Source organism: Macaca nemestrina, chromosome 5, assembly GCF_043159975.1.
Source record: "Macaca nemestrina isolate mMacNem1 chromosome 5, mMacNem.hap1, whole genome shotgun sequence".
Taxonomy (NCBI): domain Eukaryota; kingdom Metazoa; phylum Chordata; class Mammalia; order Primates; family Cercopithecidae; genus Macaca; species Macaca nemestrina.
Genome location: NC_092129.1, coordinates 129,297,071 through 129,314,217, shown reverse-complemented (window position 1 = coordinate 129,314,217; position 17,147 = coordinate 129,297,071). Strand labels below are relative to the sequence as shown.

At 44.5% G+C, this 17,147-nt stretch overlaps 1 protein-coding gene across 1 annotated transcript in view; it reads right to left on the bottom strand.

Moving 5' to 3' along the window:
- The window catches only part of LOC105490843 (glutamate-cysteine ligase catalytic subunit), a 46,989-nt gene extending 39,558 nt beyond the window's left edge, over positions 1-7,431 (bottom strand). Inside the window, exon 1 of the mRNA XM_011756797.2 lies at positions 6,821-7,431. Within this exon, the coding sequence (XP_011755099.1) occupies positions 6,821-6,970 (150 nt within the window). The 5' untranslated portion in view covers positions 6,971-7,431. The remainder of the gene's footprint in view (positions 1-6,820) is intronic.
- Positions 7,432-17,147: the final 9,716 nt, after the last annotated feature.

Here is a 17,147-nt window from a genome sequence, read left to right as displayed (position 1 = left end):
TTTGTGCTACAGAATACGCTATGACCTATAGAAGAAACCTGAATCTCTGTCATGCCTATTAAGAAATAATTAATTTGTGCTCTATATCTTATTTTAAGAAGCCTAGCCTGTGTGAATGCATTTTTGAAGCGCAACTTAGAAATGCGATCAAAATCGCTTGAGCCCGGGAGGCTGAGGCTGCAGTACACTGTGATGGTGTCACTGCACTCCAGCCTGGGTGACAGAGCAAGACCCTGTCTTGAAAAAATAAATAAATAAATAAATAAATAATATTTTAAAAAAAGGAAATAAATATGATAAAAAATTATTGTTAATGGAATTTATCTGAATGAGCAAGTTTCAGTCAACTGTAAAAAACAAACAAACAAAAAAATCCCTACATATGTGGAATGTTACATTCCCCAATGACTACAGCTATTTAAATAAGATATACTAGATATTTTAAATTTTCTAAGTAAATGGTTTAGGCTATTTATGAGTTTTTACTTAACAGGCTAGACACTTGCAAACCATCTCGCTAATATTACCTCTTTTAATCTCAATAACCCTGTAAGGAAGGTAGTGTTGTCCCCATTTAATAGATGACAGAACTGAAGTTGAGAGAGTAAGCAACTTGCCCAAAGCTATAGAGAACCTTCAATTTGACTCAAATAATTGTGCTTTTGTCCATTCTAGATTTATTGCTCAAGACTGTATTTTTAAACAGGATCATAAGCTTATTCATTCATAAGCTAGGCATTTTCTTTCTTTTTTTGTTTGAAAGAGATGGGGTGCCACTCTGTCACCCAGGCTACAGTGCAGTAGTGGCATGATCATAGCTCACTGCAGCCATGAACTCCTGGGCTCCAGCAATCCTTCCACCTCAGCCTCCCAAGTAGCTGGGATTACAGGCACAAGCCACCATGCCTGGCAAGCTATGCATTTTCTAAATAGTCACTTCAGCATTCTGAACCCAGCATAGGCAAATTGGAAGTTCAAACTCAATGGATGATATATCAGCCCTTAATAAATCCCATTTCTGTTTTATACATAAGAACATGCTCATAAAGATTAAAGATACATTGCATTTTCCTCTCAAAGTTCACATGGACTTTTCTGCTAACTAGAGGATAATTTACCTTTTTGCCTTTCAAGAGCCACTGCACTGGGTTACAAACTTAGAAGAAGTATAAGTTTTAAATGTTGTTTTCTGACTCTCTACAACCTATACAGTTTGAACTCTGCAAAAGGAAATTCAATGAAATTCATGACTGTAAATAACCCAAAACCTGGTAAAATATTTAAGGACTGGACCTGGAGTCAGACAGATTTCAATTCTGATGATACATCTGCCACTAAGTAGCTGAAAAGGTCTGGTGGGCAGCTAACATTGGAGTGATTAGCAAAAAATCAGGAGTCGTATTTATTACATTTACATCATAGATTTCCCAGATCTGTCTTTTAATGTGCCTAAGTTACAAACAAAACCCATATCTGAAAAGCTGTGTGTGAACTGTGCGGAAGTGCTTACTTGTTTGTATTATCGGCAGGCAACAGGGCACCCAGGAATATCCCCCTCACCTCGCCTCATCCTGGGGCAACATAGGTATCTTCCTGGAACCTAAGAGCTAGAATTTCTGTTTCCCACAGAAGCAGCACAGTAAATGGTGGCTAGAGTTAGGACCTGTCATAGTAAAGGTGAAACAGGCATCTGCAGGCTGATCGTGGAGCTCTCACAGGAAAATACCCGAGTTCCAAAAAGCCAGCATACACGCAGCTCTGTAAGACAATCCACTTCGGCCTTGGACGAGAACACAAGCTGAACCCCAAATCCAAAGTTATTTCTGGTGTGAAGAGACAAATACTATCCTAGTAAGTAGAGCTGAGAATTTCTAAAGTGGCAGCCTCTCCTTCCAACCATACCTATGGCGAGTTTTCAGTTCATGTTTGTCTTTTTTGATCCAAGTCCATGGCTCTGTAAGTGCAACAGTAAGCAATAAAAAGCAGCATTTTGATATGATCCCCATAAAGCCCAACATATCACATCCAAAACACCACTTTCTGTCCTGCGGGCCATTCTTCATCTCCACGTGGCACACCACCCACCACACCCACTTTTATCTACCACACACACTTTTATCTGCCCAGCCTGTTTCTCAGCTATTTCTCAAGGCTTCTGCACACAAACAAGCTCTCTTGCATCTGAGCCACTAGGCTTCTGACCTGTCTTCAGACTTCTATTCACAATGTGTACCAGTGAGTTCCTACTATGTGCAAAGATTAGTGCTAACCTGTTCTTTTTCACAAGGCTCACCTCATCAAATAAATAAATCTGAGACTGTGGTCTTCAAACTCTTCAACCGCGAACCATTGTAAGAAATAATTTACATGCAATCCAATGCACAAGCCTACCCTTCACACACCCCCTCAAAAGATAACTCAGAAGTTCTACGTAATATTCTTACTATGGTATGATAGATTAATATTCTTCACCCTGTCCCATTTAATATTTTAAAAAGTCCTGTTGGCAAAGAGGTATTAGCACTCCAGTGTTCATCGAAGTTATTCACCATTGCCAAGATGTAGAGACAACTAAATGTTCAATGACAGAAGAATGAAGAAAATGTGGTACATACAAGCAAGGGAATATTATTCAGCCTAAAAAAAAAAAAAAAAAGAAAATCCTGCAGTATGGGACAATTTAGATGAACCTTGAGGACATTATGTTAAGTGAAATACATCAGTCACAGAAGGACAAATACTGCTTGATTCTACTTATATGAAGTACTAAAAGAGTCAAACTCACAAAGCAGAATTGTTCCCAGGAACTGGGTGGCGGGGAAAATTGAGGAACTGCTAATCTGTGAGCATGGTTTCAATTATGCAAGATAAACTAGTTCTAGAGATCTGTACAACACTGTCCCTGTAGTTAACAATACTATATTTGTGCACTTAAAAATCTGTTAAAGAGGTAGATCTTGTGTTAAGTGTCTTGCCACACACACACACACACACACACACACACACACACACACACACAAAGTCCTGGTTGGAATCTTCTAAATGTATGTCAACCCACTACTGAATCATGACCTGCAGTCTGAAAAATAATGCTCTATCTTACAAAAGGGTGATTAGATTACGTTGACATGATGATGATGCTAGAGGAATGGTTAGAGGCATCAGCACATATTTAGGCATGATGAGACCCTCCCAACCTCAACCCGCAAAAAAAAAAAAAGTCACACCTTCTCTTTGCCCATAAGAGATGTAGAGAGGTGGCCAGGCACAGTGGCTCATGCCTGTAATCCCAGCACTTTGGGAGGCCAAGGCAGGTGGATCACCTGAGGCCAGGAGTTCAAGACCAGCCTGGCCAACATGGTGAAACCCCAATTCTACTAAAAATACAAAAATACAAAAATTAGCCGGGCGTGGTGTTGGGTGCCTGTAATCCCAGCTACTCAGGAGACTGAGGCAAGAGAATCGCTTGAACCCTGGGAGGCGGACGTTGCAGTGAGCCAGATCACTACGGCCTGAGTGACAAGGGCAAGACTCCGTCTCAAAAAAAAAGAAAAAAAGAAATGTAGAGAGGTACCACAATGGAGAATTAGTATCTGCATCCCAGATCAAGGGTAGGAGGGAGAACTAGCTGGGGGGAGACCAAGGTTTCACCTAAGTGTCATTGCAGGAGGGAAAGTAGGGTGGGGATTCTTTTTAATCACCTGGGCAATCTTCACAATCTTAATTCTTTCCTTTGTGTCAGGCAACTATCAACACTTCAGGGCAGGAATGTTATTCTTCTCAAAAATTCTATACTCCACCCAGAGATATAACTGAAGCAAATTTAAAATAATAAAAAATGAGCAGCGGGTTGTGTTTTTCATCTAAGATGACTTTCCTACCTCAGTTTCTGTTTACTCACCACTCCAAAAGACATTAATATGTTAGTGGGTTGGGGGGGAACAAAGGCAGATGTGGAAAACAAAATAGTCTAGAGAAATAGAAAGGATAGATCATAAAACAGTAAAATGCTGGTAAAAGCAGCATTTCAAATGAGGTTTAAAAAAATCAATTTATAACTTTGTATTTATAACAGAGTATTTGGAAGAAGAAATGTGAAGGTATAGTCTCAATAGTCACTAAAGAAAGTTTTCGGTGAACATCATTTACACATGTTAAGGTAAGGGCAGTGTTATCAAATCTTTTTTGGGGCTGGGGGGCTAAGGTCTCACTGTCACCCAGGCTAGAGTGCAGTTCAACAAGCACGGCTCACTGCAGCCTCAAACTCCCTGGCTTAAGCGATCCTTCCATCTCAGCCTCCCGAGTAGTTGGGACCACAGGCACACGCCACTAATTTTTAAATTTTTTGTAGAGATGGGGTCTCGCTACATTGCCCAGGTTGGCCTTGAACTCCTGGGCTCAAGCAATCCTCCTGCCTGGGCCTTCCAAAGTGTTGGGATTACAGGCCACCCCGCCCAGCCATTATTAGAGTCTTAACACAATATCAAAGTCTAATTCTCCACAGATCTGCTCAGTATAATTTCTTCAAGAAGTGTTATGACCTGGCTGAAATGCTGCGTCCAATTTTCTCTTCTTTATAGATGCATAATACAAGTTTGCATTATTGCCACTCTTTTCCAAGCCCCTTGATCTTTCGGAGTGGGAAGGAGGTAAACCTATTGCAAAGCTCTCCATGAAAGCCTGTTAAAAGTAGAGACATGTACTTCAAGACTCTACTCTTCAGCTCTTCTCACTTCAACTTACCTAACAACTACAAAAGTCACTTAAAATAGGTAGTTCTAAATGCTCTTCCTGCCAACAGGAGAGGCCCTTTTTAAAAGGGTAAGATTAAGGATTCCTGGAGGGTCTTGCAGGAATACACCAAATGGGACGAAGATGGATTAGGGGTGGTGGGGGGTGGGGTGTTGTCTCCGGAATGAGTTGCTGAGCTCCAACTGTGCTGCAAATTTCCTGTTGATGTACTTCTACCTGGGACAATGACTACCAAAGACATGAACTGCCTGTCTTTGTAGAGAGACCTAGTTAAATGTCAAAAGAAGCACAGGGCACACTGGCTCACGCCTGTAATCCCAGCACTTTGGGAGGCCGAGGCAGGTGGATTACCTGAGGTCAGGAGCTTGAGACCGCCCTGACCAACATGGTGAAACCCTATCTCTACTAAAAATACACAAATTAGCTGGGCCCGGTGGCAGGCACCTGTAATCCCAGCTACTCAGGAGGCTGAGGCAGGAGAAATGCTTGAACCCGGGAGGCACTGGTTGCAGTGAGCCGAGATCGCGCCATTGCGCTCCAGCCTGGGCACAGAGCAAGATTCCGTCTCAAAAAAAAAAAAAAAAAAAAAAAGGAGTAGCACAAAAAAATGTCAAACTTTGAACTGCTCTAGAATGACTAGTTACCATACAGTGGAAACTTTAAATGGTAATTCACTCATTCATGCCACAAGGACCTGATGCCAGGCACAAGGCTGGGGCCTAGGAAAACACAGGTGAACAAACATTATGTCCCTGCCCTATTTCGTCTTACATTTTCCTGTGACACACAATACAAAAATGAATATACAAAATGGCAGATGCTGTAAAGAAATTATGAACTTTACAGTAAAACTGAAGAATCATCACCAAAACACATGCTGTGCTTTTTCTGTTCAAAGAAGTGACAAACCACTTTTTGTAGAAATGTGAATTACTAGTCATCATACTTTCCTAATTTAAAACAGCACAATTTCTTCAGCTGTAGGAGGCAGAATTATCTCCCAATCTTAGAAATTAAAAAAAAAAAAAAACAACTAACTTTTTGAAAGGAGATATTCTGCACTGGTGTAACAGCACCTCAGCACTTAGGTCAAGAGTGGTAACAACACTGGCCAAAAGATAAACAGTTTACACAGGTGGCAAGCCAGCTAAGGCAAAAACTAAAAACAAGAAAAAAGAGATGGACTTCTCAAGAAGTCATTTAATGTGCACTGCATACACACGTAATTTTCAAAAACAGAAAGGGAAGGCACAAAACGTTTTGGCAGATGACACTAAACCAACAGTTTTAACATTGCTGCATTCCAGATCATTCCAATAAACAATGGTTCAACATACTGAGAATCTAGAGACATTTCATCTCTACGCAGAACACTGGTTTGTGAAGTTTGGATGCTGGACCTAGGCCATGGAAAGACACAAGCAAATCCTAATGCTGAAACTCTAAATGCTTTCCCACTTAGAACTAAACAGGAAAGGGAAGTTTCCTCCCCCATGTAGGAAACTGAGCCGTAATTTACTGGTTTCAATTTATAGCTATCAAGTGTGTGTGTTGGAGGGGAGGGGAGATGAGAAGCTGGAGAGGTTTAAGAAAAAGACACCTGCATGAGGTTGAGCAGAAGTGGACATCCTGAAGACCTGATTTCTAAAAGCAGCAGGCCTGCTAGGAAAACTTAGTCTCTTTCATACTGACCGCAAAAGCGAATTTTGAGCCTCTAAGGTGGATCGTGGTAGTCGCCTGTCTGCAGAAACACTAGGTTGAAGATTCGCAGCACCTAGTGTCACTTTTTCATGCTCACGCCCTCCCAGCGCCCAATCCGTGTTTATGGAATGAAGGGGAAAACCCAAAAGAATGAATGAACGAGAAAGGAGTCTAGTCAGGAGGATGGCCCTGGACGCCGAATAGGCGAAGGCAGGGACGATGCTCCCGGGGCCGGGAGGCGCTCGAGGACCCCCGGGCACAGTGGAGAACGCGGACCGCGATAGGGCCGGGGGCGTAGGGCCAGACAAAGGCAGCGCGGGCGGCCAGACAGGGGTGCCGGGCAAGGGCGGGGGCCGCGGGCGCTCACCTCATCGCCCCACTTGAGAACGTCCTTGTGCCGGTCCTTGACGGCGTGGTAGATGTGCAGGAACTGGAGGATCCCGTGCCGCCGCACGTGGTCGGCATGGCGCTTGGTTTCCTCCCAGCTCAGCGGCGAGCCCTGGGACAGCAGCCCCATGGCCGCCCCCTTCTCCTCCTCCTCGGGGCTGACGGCGGCCGCCCGCTCCCGGCGCGAGACGGACACTCAGCCGCCCGCAGAAGGCAGCTGCCGCTCCACCCCGCGGGGGCGCCCTCGGGCCGCAGTCGGCGGAGGGAGGGTCCCGTCCGCTCCGGCTCCCCGGCGGCGGCCCCTGGCGCCCAGGTGACAGACCCTGGGTCCGACGCACCGCGCGGATGCGAAGGCAGAAGACCGAGGGCAGGCGGGACGGCTCTCGGCCCGGCGGCCTCGCCCTGGCCGGCTCCCCGCTGCTCCTTCTCCCGCTCCGAAGCGGCGGCGTCTGCGGACCCCACGGCCGCGCTGCCGCGGCTGCTCCCGCTTCTCTTTGCCGGTCTGGTGCACTGGCTTCTTCCTACTTGTGACCAAAACCTGCGCCGCCGCCGAGCATGCCCAGTCTTTGCGTCCGCTTGCTCGCCGCTCCTGGGCGCGATCCGTCGCTCCGGGTTTTATAGACTACGGGCGAAGGCGGGGACAGGAGGAGGTGCAGCGGCGGAGGCGTGGCCGGGGGGAGCCCGGTGGGAACTGCGGAGACTGAGGAGGGGTGTGCAAGGGTGGTTGGGGCGGAGTCGAGGGAAGCAGCTCGCGGGAAGGGGGCCTGCGGTCTGCCTCGCTTTAAGCAAACGCGACATGTCAAAATTCATTTTTTTTTCCTAATCAAAAGAGACAAACTTGGGGTTGGGGAAGAAAGTTGATTGTTTGAATCAATGACTAACTCACCATATTATTTTTTAGTTGGTCAGGGCCTCACACTTAAATCAGTGAGAGCGGCAGAATGTGTTGAGAAAAGTATTAACATGGTAGTGAAGTGAAACAGTTCAACTCTAGGCTCCATCACTTACTGACTGTGAGACTTGGGACAAGTTCTTCCCATAGCTGCATACAATTATATTAATTCTATCTTTTATAGATGTCGTAATTATGTGCATAGTGTACATGTGTATAGTGTTGATGGCCAATAAATTGACCCGGTTATTAAGAGGAATCAATTTGTCAGCATTTGTAAATCATCATTATTCCCTACTCTCTTGATTAACTGGTGACATATGTTCTCTGGATGACACAGACACCATTTATTGCAAAAAGTCTCGAGATAGACCATATGAGGAACCATCTCCAAAAGTTTACCATCTAAACCTAAAATTCATCCCTTAAGTGATCAAAATGACGTTCATGTGAGCCTACAGTGGGGATGAAGATAGTGGGAACACCTAGAGTTGGCCTTATCTTGGAGGGAAAGGAGAGGAAGGAGGTACCATGCCCCCAAATAATTGTTTAATAAATATGTGTTGACAGAGCAATGACCTGTCAGGGGAAAAGTGCAAGCAACTAGATCATACATGTACCTACTCAGAAAGTGTGTGTTTATCATACCATCTTCCCTCGCACTACAGAGTTAACATTTAGTAAGCACTTATTAATTGCTGAATGAGTGAGTACATGATAGCCAGATTCTCTTCTCCCACAGCCTTCATATTGGTTGTGCCCCTCACAGGACTTGGGGACATGAATATCCAAGGTCTGGCTGGGATTTCCACAATGGGGTGTGTGTGTGTGTGTGTGTGTGTGTGTGTGTGTGTGTGTTAGGGATGTTTGAAGCTCAGGAGATGTTTCCATCCTCCTCACACAGCTGGGATAGAAATCAAACCACATTCTAATTTTTCCACAGCCTTTCCTCTAGGGCAGAGATGACTTATGCCTTTTGTACCTTTAATTCTAGAAAAGTGCTTGGTATAGAGTGTGTGCTTAATAAATGTTAGCTTCTCCGTGAAAAGCAGGTAGTGGGAGAGGCGGAGAAACAGTGTTTCACATGTAGGTAAGACATCCAAGGATCACTGGGTTATTCTCACCATCTCACCTCACATTTTCATAGACCTGCATTGTTCAACATGACAGCCATCAGCCACATTGGCCGATGCACATTTGAAATGTGGCTAACATGACCGAGAAACCAAATTTTCATTTTAATTTAATCAATTTAAATGTAAATTTAAAAACTGATACACCATTCAGTTACTGGAAAGCTTTTAAGTAAATCTGGAACAAGTTGGAAATGTGAATCCACTTTTTGACTGTAAATTTTATGAAATGTAATTACAGATCAAGTATTTCCAATGAAAACTTAGTGGCCCAGATGTGCTGTGAGTGTAAGTCACACACCAGATTCTAAGACTTAGTGGAATAAAATGTTGTAAATAGCTCATGAAAAATTGTATATTGATTACATAGTGATATAGTATTTCAGAAATTTTGAGTTAACTATGATGTAGTACGTTATTTAAATTAATTCACCACCCCCAGTCCCACTTTTATTTTTAGTTTTAAAGGAGGCTACTGAAAAATTTAAGATTACATATGTGGCTTTCATTCCACTTTATTCAAACAGTACTGATGTAGACCTTGATTTACTCTTCGCAAAGCACACTTTTCCCATACACCTGCTGCACACCATACACTTTTCCCATGCACCCGTTAGGAATCATGGACCTGGGCGGTTCAGTAACAGACTAAATTCTAGTCTAGCCAAAGCCCTACGCGACACTGAACCTAGTGAGAGTTTAACACTGTAATTGGAGTTATTCTGTCCTAGATCCCGGCTGACACTCACATAAGGGACCTCCCTCACCCTATCCCCCGCATTCTGAACCAGCTCTCCCAGCGGGGGTCCCAGGGCTTTGGATAATCCCAAAAACGGCGCAGGCACTGTTGCACCACAAGGCACTATGCCCAATTTAAACTTTGATCTCTCAGTGCCTTCAGCCGTTTCTGTTACAAAGAAAAAACAAAAACCCCATCACGGATCAACTGAAGTCATATTTAACAAGAGTCACTCCCCTCTGACAATGCTTTGCCTGCATAGCTCCACTACTGCTCGATTTCATTCTGTAGACTGCACCCAGGGCTAGGTTTCGACATCTGGAAGTGAGTTTTCAGCAGACAGCTCCATCAGGGCTGTAACGATAGCTGAAGGGAAAGAAGGAGCTCATATCTTGCAGTATCAGCTCTTCCCTATACCATGACCAAAGGCCAATTCCCGGTAGTGTCTTCTGCGGAAAAACGCGAGACCCGCTCGCCAGGAACCCATCACTGCCCAGCGGCGCCCTGGTTCGGCAACCTAGCCTCGCCGCTCCGCGGACCAACACAGGCCCCGCCCCCAGAGCCGCCCGAAAAACCTGGACGGTGGAGATCCGCATCGGGGGACGCTGTGCGGTCTTGAGGCCAAGCTGAGCATGCTCGGAGAGCCGGCCTGTCGCGGGAGGAAGCGGTGTGGGCCGCGGGCGGTGCACGCCGCGCCGTTGTTGTGATACAGCCCCCGCCACGTGACTGCGCGGGCCCGCCTCCCCCGCGCGCGGCACCGCCTCTCCGTGACTCAGCATTCTGTGCGGGCTCCGAGCCGGAGGTCAATCCGGGGGAGGCTTCTCAGGGCAGAGTCTCAGTCCATCACTCCTGACCTCTGGGCTGCTGCTGCTGCTGGTATTGCAGCAGTCATTTCAGACACGATGGGTTTCGGGCTTCTAAGGACCAAAAAATACATCACTTTCCCTGTGGTCACGCCATTCCCAGTTTCCCCTGAGTCAGCGACTTCGCGAGATCAAATAAAGAAAACAGAGAGAGTGCCTAGGGGACTCTGAGGAAGGCACTTCTACGTCATCTGCCCCTGCATTTACCGCTCTCTTTGGCTTGAGTATCCTTTCACCTTGGTGGTCTGTTGCGTGGGTACCAGTATATCGCACTCTATGCCAGGTACTTTGAGCTGGTATCCGTAAAACAGTACTAATTTTTGCCACATTTTATAAGTGAGGCAACTGAGATCCAGTAATACTAAGTAACAGGTAGTGGCTAAGTCGGGATTTGAACTCCAGTGATACTTCAAAGCTGTCTACTACACCACTCAGCCTGGGTGAAGCTGGTGGCTGCCTTCAGTGTGATTCTTCCTGGGACTTGATGCCAACCTTCATTACATCCTTTCTTCTCCCTTGACACACCCTTTCCCCAAAACCCGCGGATCTGCCTCTGAAGTCCTTAAGATTTTTGTCTGTTAAATTTCTTAATTGGTAGAAACAAATGGTTATTTCCTAACTTCAGTGTACATGTTAAAGAACAAAAGATATAGAAGGAATTTTCTCCCTACATTTGAATTATACTTGAAATTTGGCTTGATCTTATTCAAGAAGATCCCTGGGGGCTTTATGATGGAAGAGCAGTAACCAAAAGGCTGGGGCTTTGGCCCCAACTCAGAGGGCTACCTGCTGGGTCAATCTAAGCAAAGTTGTGATAAATCGTTGGAGAGTCCTTTCCTCTCATCTGTTCAAATGCGAGTCTGGAGGAGATAAAGTTTCCCTTCCAGCCTAAACATTCTCTGATGTCATTACTAAAATTAGTTGAAAGGGTTCAAATCTTTTTGTATTGTGTAGTTTTTGTAATACATGCTGCTGATGTGTGCTATTGTCATTGTCAAAAAAGCAAGGAACCTCTTTTGACCTTTTCCAAGCCAATTTTTAGTTTACATGGATTTTTGAAAAATATAAATGTGCTTATTTTCATGTAGAGTTACAAAAGGTCTGTGAAGTTCAAGTGAAGAACTTTTTTAACATGGAGAAGTCTGTGCTAAAGAAGATGGGTAGGAGTCAAAAGGGGGCAAGATTAAAGATGTGGGAACGAGAAAGGATGTTTTCAGAAGCAAGATACCTTGGGAGACCTGACTTGTTGGGATCCAGAACACATGGGTAGTGGTGAGCTTTTTTTTCTAGAAAAATCTCATTGTCTTCTTACGCTAAGAAAGAAGATAAAGATGCCATAGTAATGTGTTGGGACTGTTCGAGTGATATCTGAGTCCTGTAGACTCATTCTTCTCACTGGAGAATAATTAAAGATAACTTTTTATTGTGGACATTTCCAATAAAGCACAAACGTTGAGAGAACATAGTGTAATGACTCTTCATGTACTTTTTTCTTTCCTTTTTTTTTTTTTTGAGATGGGAGTCTCGCTTTGTCACCCAGGTTGTAGTGCAGTGGCATGATCTTGGCTCACTGCAACCTCCACCTCCTGGGTTCAAGCAATTCTCCTACCTCAGCCTCCCAAGTAGCTGGGACTACAGGCGCCTGCCTCCATGCCCAGCTAATTTTTGTATTTTCAGTAGAGACGGGGTTTCATCATTAGCCAGGGTGGTCTTGAACTCCTCACCTCAGGTAATCTGCCAGCCTTGGCCTCCCAAAGTGCTGGGATTACATGTGTGAGCCACTGTGCCCGGCCTTAGTTTTTGTATTTTTAGTAGAGATGGGGTTTTGCTATATTGGCCAGGCTGATCTCGAACTCCTGACCTCAGGTGATCCGCCTGCCTTGGCCTCCCAAAGTGCTGGGATTACAGGTGTGAGCCACTGCACCCAACCTCATCATGTGCTTGTTATTCACCTTTGTATGTTTCAGTTATTTACCTCCTCCCATTAGTTTAAAAGAAATCTCACTCAAGTCTGATCTCAGGATCTCAGCTCTAAGTGAAGGTTGAAGAAAGAAAGAGGAATGTAGAAGATGAGGTTTGAGCAGCTGATATGGGAGGTGATCTAGAAAGATGGAAAGTAATGACCAATACCCTAATACCCGTAAACCAAAAATAAAATCCTAAGCCCTCCAACTAACTGAATGAACCACTCCTCTAGGCCAAGAACATTCTAAAGTAAACCTGAGGCCAGGCACGGTGACTCACACATGTAATCCCACCACTTTGGGAGGCCGAGGCGGGCAGATCACCTGAGGTCAGGAGTTCAAGACTAGCCTGGCCAACGTAGCGAAACCCCGTCTCTACTTAAAATACAAAAATTAGCCAGGTGTGGTGGCATGTGCCAGTAATTCCAGCTACTTGGAGGCTGAAGTAGGAGAATCGCTTGAACCAGGGAGGTGGAGTTTGCAATGAACCAAAATCGCGTCACTGCACTCCAGCCTGGGTGACAGAGTGAGACTCCGTCTCAAAAAACAAATAAATAAATAAGAGAAAGTAAACCTGGAATATGAAACACTACTTCAGGCCATGATGGAATAGGTGATCGGACATGCCTAATTATAACATCCTCTCTGAATTTCAGACATAGCTGACCAGCGTTAACATTGAAACAGAGACCCAAAGACTAACTAAACAGATTCTTTGGAGCAATAAAATACCAACATGATGGATAACAGGCCCTGAAGCTATCAAGTGTTTTATCCCAAAATACAGTTCTTTGACATATTTTGAAATGGCCCTGCAAAGCTGTTTCTTGTGGGGAAAATCTACATCCTGTAGAGAATCCCCTTCCCTTTCCAGGTCTTTTTCCTGATCCAGAAGAGAATTAACGGAGTCTGGACCTTTTTTAGTCTCCCAACAAACATTTACAATCTATTCTCTCTGAAGCCTGCTACCTGGAGGTTTCATCTGCATAATAAGAACCTTGGTCTCCACAACTCCTTATGTTAACCCAGACACTCCTTTGTATTGATTTTAGGTCCTTAGGTAAACTCAACCAATTGCCATTCAAAAACTCTTTGAATCCACCTATTCAAACATTAGAGGAGACATGGAACTGACCCTCTGATATTGTTTGGCTGTGTCCCCACCCAAATCTCAACTTGAATTGTACCTCCCAGAATTCCCACCTGTTTTGAGAGGGACCTAGGAGGAGGTAGTTGAATCATGGGGGCTGGTGTTTCCTGTGCTATTCTCATGAGAGTGAATAAGTCTCACAAGATCTGATGGGTTTATCAGGGGTTTCCCCTTTTGCTTCGTCCTCATTTTTCTCTTGCTGCCACCCTGTAAGAAGTGCCTTCTGCTTCCCACCATGATTCTGAGGCCCTCCCAGCCATGTGGAACTGTAAGTCCAATTAAACCTCCTTTTATTCCCAGTCTCAGGTATGTTTTTATCAGCAGTGTGAAAACAGACTAATATAGTAAATTGGTACCAGTAGAGTGGCGTGTTGCTGAAAAGATGCCTGAAAATGTGGAAGCAACATTGGAACTGGGTAACAGGCAGAGGTTGGAACAGTTTGGAGGGCTCAGAAGAAGACAGGAAAATGTGGGAAAGTTTGGAGCCTTCTAGAGACTTGTTGAATGGCTTTGCCCAAAATGCTGACAGCAATATGGATAATAATGTCCAGGCTGAGGTGGTCTCAGATGGAGATGAGGAACTTGTTGGGAACTGGAGTAAAAGTGACTCTTGTTATGTTTTAGCAAAGAGACTGGTGGCATTTTGCCTCTGCCCTAGAGATTTGTGGAACTTTGAACTTCAGAAAGATGATTTAGGATACCTGGTGGAAGAAATTTCTAAGCAGCAAAGCATTCAAGAAGTGACTTGGGTACTGTTAAAGTTTTATAAGGGAAGTAGATCATAAAAGTTTGGAAAATTTGCAGCCTGACTATGTGATAGAAAAGAAAAAAACCATCTTCTGGGGAGAAATTCAAGCCGGTGTCAGAAATTTGCATAAGTAGCAAGGAGCCTAATGTTAATCCCCAAGACCATGGGAAAAATGTTTCCAGGCCGTGTCAGAGACCTTCATGGCAGCCCTTTCCACCACAGGCCCGGAGGCCCAGGAGAAAAGAGTGGTTTTGCAGGCACGGCCCAGGGTCCCCATGCTGTGTACAGCCCAGGGACTCGGTGCCCTGTGTCCCAGCCACTCTAGCCATGATTGAAAGGGGCCAACATACAGCTCAGGCTGTGGCTTCAGAGGGTGGAAGCCCCAAGCCTTGGCAGCTTCCATGTGGTGTTGAGCCTGCAGGTGCACGGAAACCAAGATTGAGGTTTGGGAACCTCCACCTAAATTTCAGATGTATGAAAACGCCTGGATGCCTAGGCAAAAGTTTGCTTCAGGGGCAGGGGCCTCATGGAGTACCTCTGCTAGGGCAGAGCAGAAGGGAAATGTGGAGTCAGAGCCCCCACACAGAGTCCGTACTGGAGCACTGCCTAGTGGAGCTGTGAGAAGAGGGCTACCATCCTCCAGATCCCAGGATGGTAGATTCACTGACAGCTTGCACCATGCACCTGGAAAAGCCACAGACACTCAATGCCAGCCTGTGAAAGCAGCCGGAAGGGAGGCTGTACCCCGCAAAGCCACTGGGGCAGAGCTGCCCAAGACCATGGGAGCCCACCTCTTCCATCAGCGTGACCTGAACGTGAGACCTGGAGTCAAAGGAGATCGTTTTGGAGCTTTAAAATTTGACTGCTTCACTGGATTTCGGACTTGCATGGGCCCTGTAACCTCTTTGTTTTTGGCTAATTTCTCTCATTTGGAATGGCTGTATTTACCCAATACCTGTACCCCCATTTTATGTAGGAAGTAACTAGCTTGCTTTCGGCTTTACAGGCTCATAGGCAGAAGGGACTTGCCTTGTCTCAGATGAGACTTTGGACTGTGGACTTTTGGGTTAATGCTGAAATGAGTTAAGACTTTGGGGGACTGTTGGGAAGGCATGCTTAGTTTTGAAATGTGAGGACATGAGATGTGGAGGGGTTAGGGGTAGAATGATATGATTTGGTTGTGTCCTCACCCAAATCTCGACTTGAATTGTATCTTTCAGAATTCACATCTGTTTTGGGAGGGATCCAGGGGGAAGTAATTGAATCATGCTGGCTGGTCTTTCCCATGCTATTCTCGTGATTGTGAATAAGTCTCATGAGATGTGACGGGTTTATCAGGGGTTTCTGCTTTTGCTTACTCCCTGTTTTCTCTTGCTGCTGCCATGTAAGAAGTGCCTTTTGCCTCCCACCATGATTCTGAGGCCTCCCTAGCCATGTGAAACTGTAAGTCCAATTAAATTTATTTTTCTTCCCAGTCTCAGGTATGTGTTTATCAGCAGTGTGAAAATGGACTAATATAGCCCCCTCACCCCGAGTTGTCTCATGTTTCCCAAGCGGTCTCACATTTTCAGGGCATGTTTCTGGACTGAACCATCTACATCTTTCATGTATTCATGTCCTACATCCACCTAAAATGTATGAAACCAAGCTATATGTAGCCCGACCACCAGGGCACATGTTCTCAGGATCTCCTGGGGCTGTGTCACAGCCCATGGCCACTCATATTTGGCTCAAAATAAATGTCTTGAACTGTTTTATAGAGTTTGACTCTTTGTTGACATATCTTACCAGAAACCAATTTCTGTCATTCTAAATTTGGAGATGGTAGATGTTATTCCAGTTTTTTCACTCCAAATTATCCAGGTACTGTTCCAAATTATTGGGCTTTGTATTTAAAAACAAAACCCAAAGCCAGAAAAACATGCTTGTCACATATAGTATAAATGATTTGACAATGGCTGGGCATGGATGATTAATATTGCTGAAATAGGCCAAGTATCAAAATGTGAGTAAGGTTGCTAAGGCACGCATTTACCTTTTTAAAGGTATCTGATGTTAGTCTCTGCCTTTTTTCTTCCATTTCATTCACCTTAGTTCACATAAATATGTGTAAAGTTCATTCTAGATTAGATAACACCAAATAATTGAACTTCGACACACTATAACCTATCACTCATGGATGATGAGCTGTGAAAAAGTGCTAGCCATAATTACCTCTATGTAGAAAGGCAACTGTACTGAATAATTGAGCAATTTTGCTTAGATAAGACCAGTTCCTAAAAGCAAAAAAACAAAAACGAAAACAAAAATGGTATTTCCTGAAAGTATTTTTTCTCATACAATACCCCCTGCCACTTATTTTAGTACTTAAACTTAAATGTAGTAGGTACCTTAAGGAAAAAAATTCAACTCACCTAAAAACTTATCTTACAATACACAGGACAGCCCCACAGCAAGAACTGTCCTACTCTAAATGTCAGTAGTATCAAGGTTGAGACACTCCTCTATATGTTTTGAAAGGAAAATAAATCTCGGGACCTCCAAATCACTAAGCCCAGGGAAAAATCAAGCTGGAAACGATGTCAGGCAAACCTGCCTGCATCTCATTTTATTCCTAAATAAAATAGCTACAAAGACAAAAGGCTACATACCTCCTTTCACCATTTGCCTACAAGGAATTTCCTTGTGGACAAAGGGCAGACAGAAATCAAAGTCATCCCTCTGAAGCTCATCTGAGACAAATGCATATCTGATTGCTTCCTCTGCCCTATTGTTTATACAAAAATGCAGATTCAGTGAGCCAGACTAAATTGTGTAT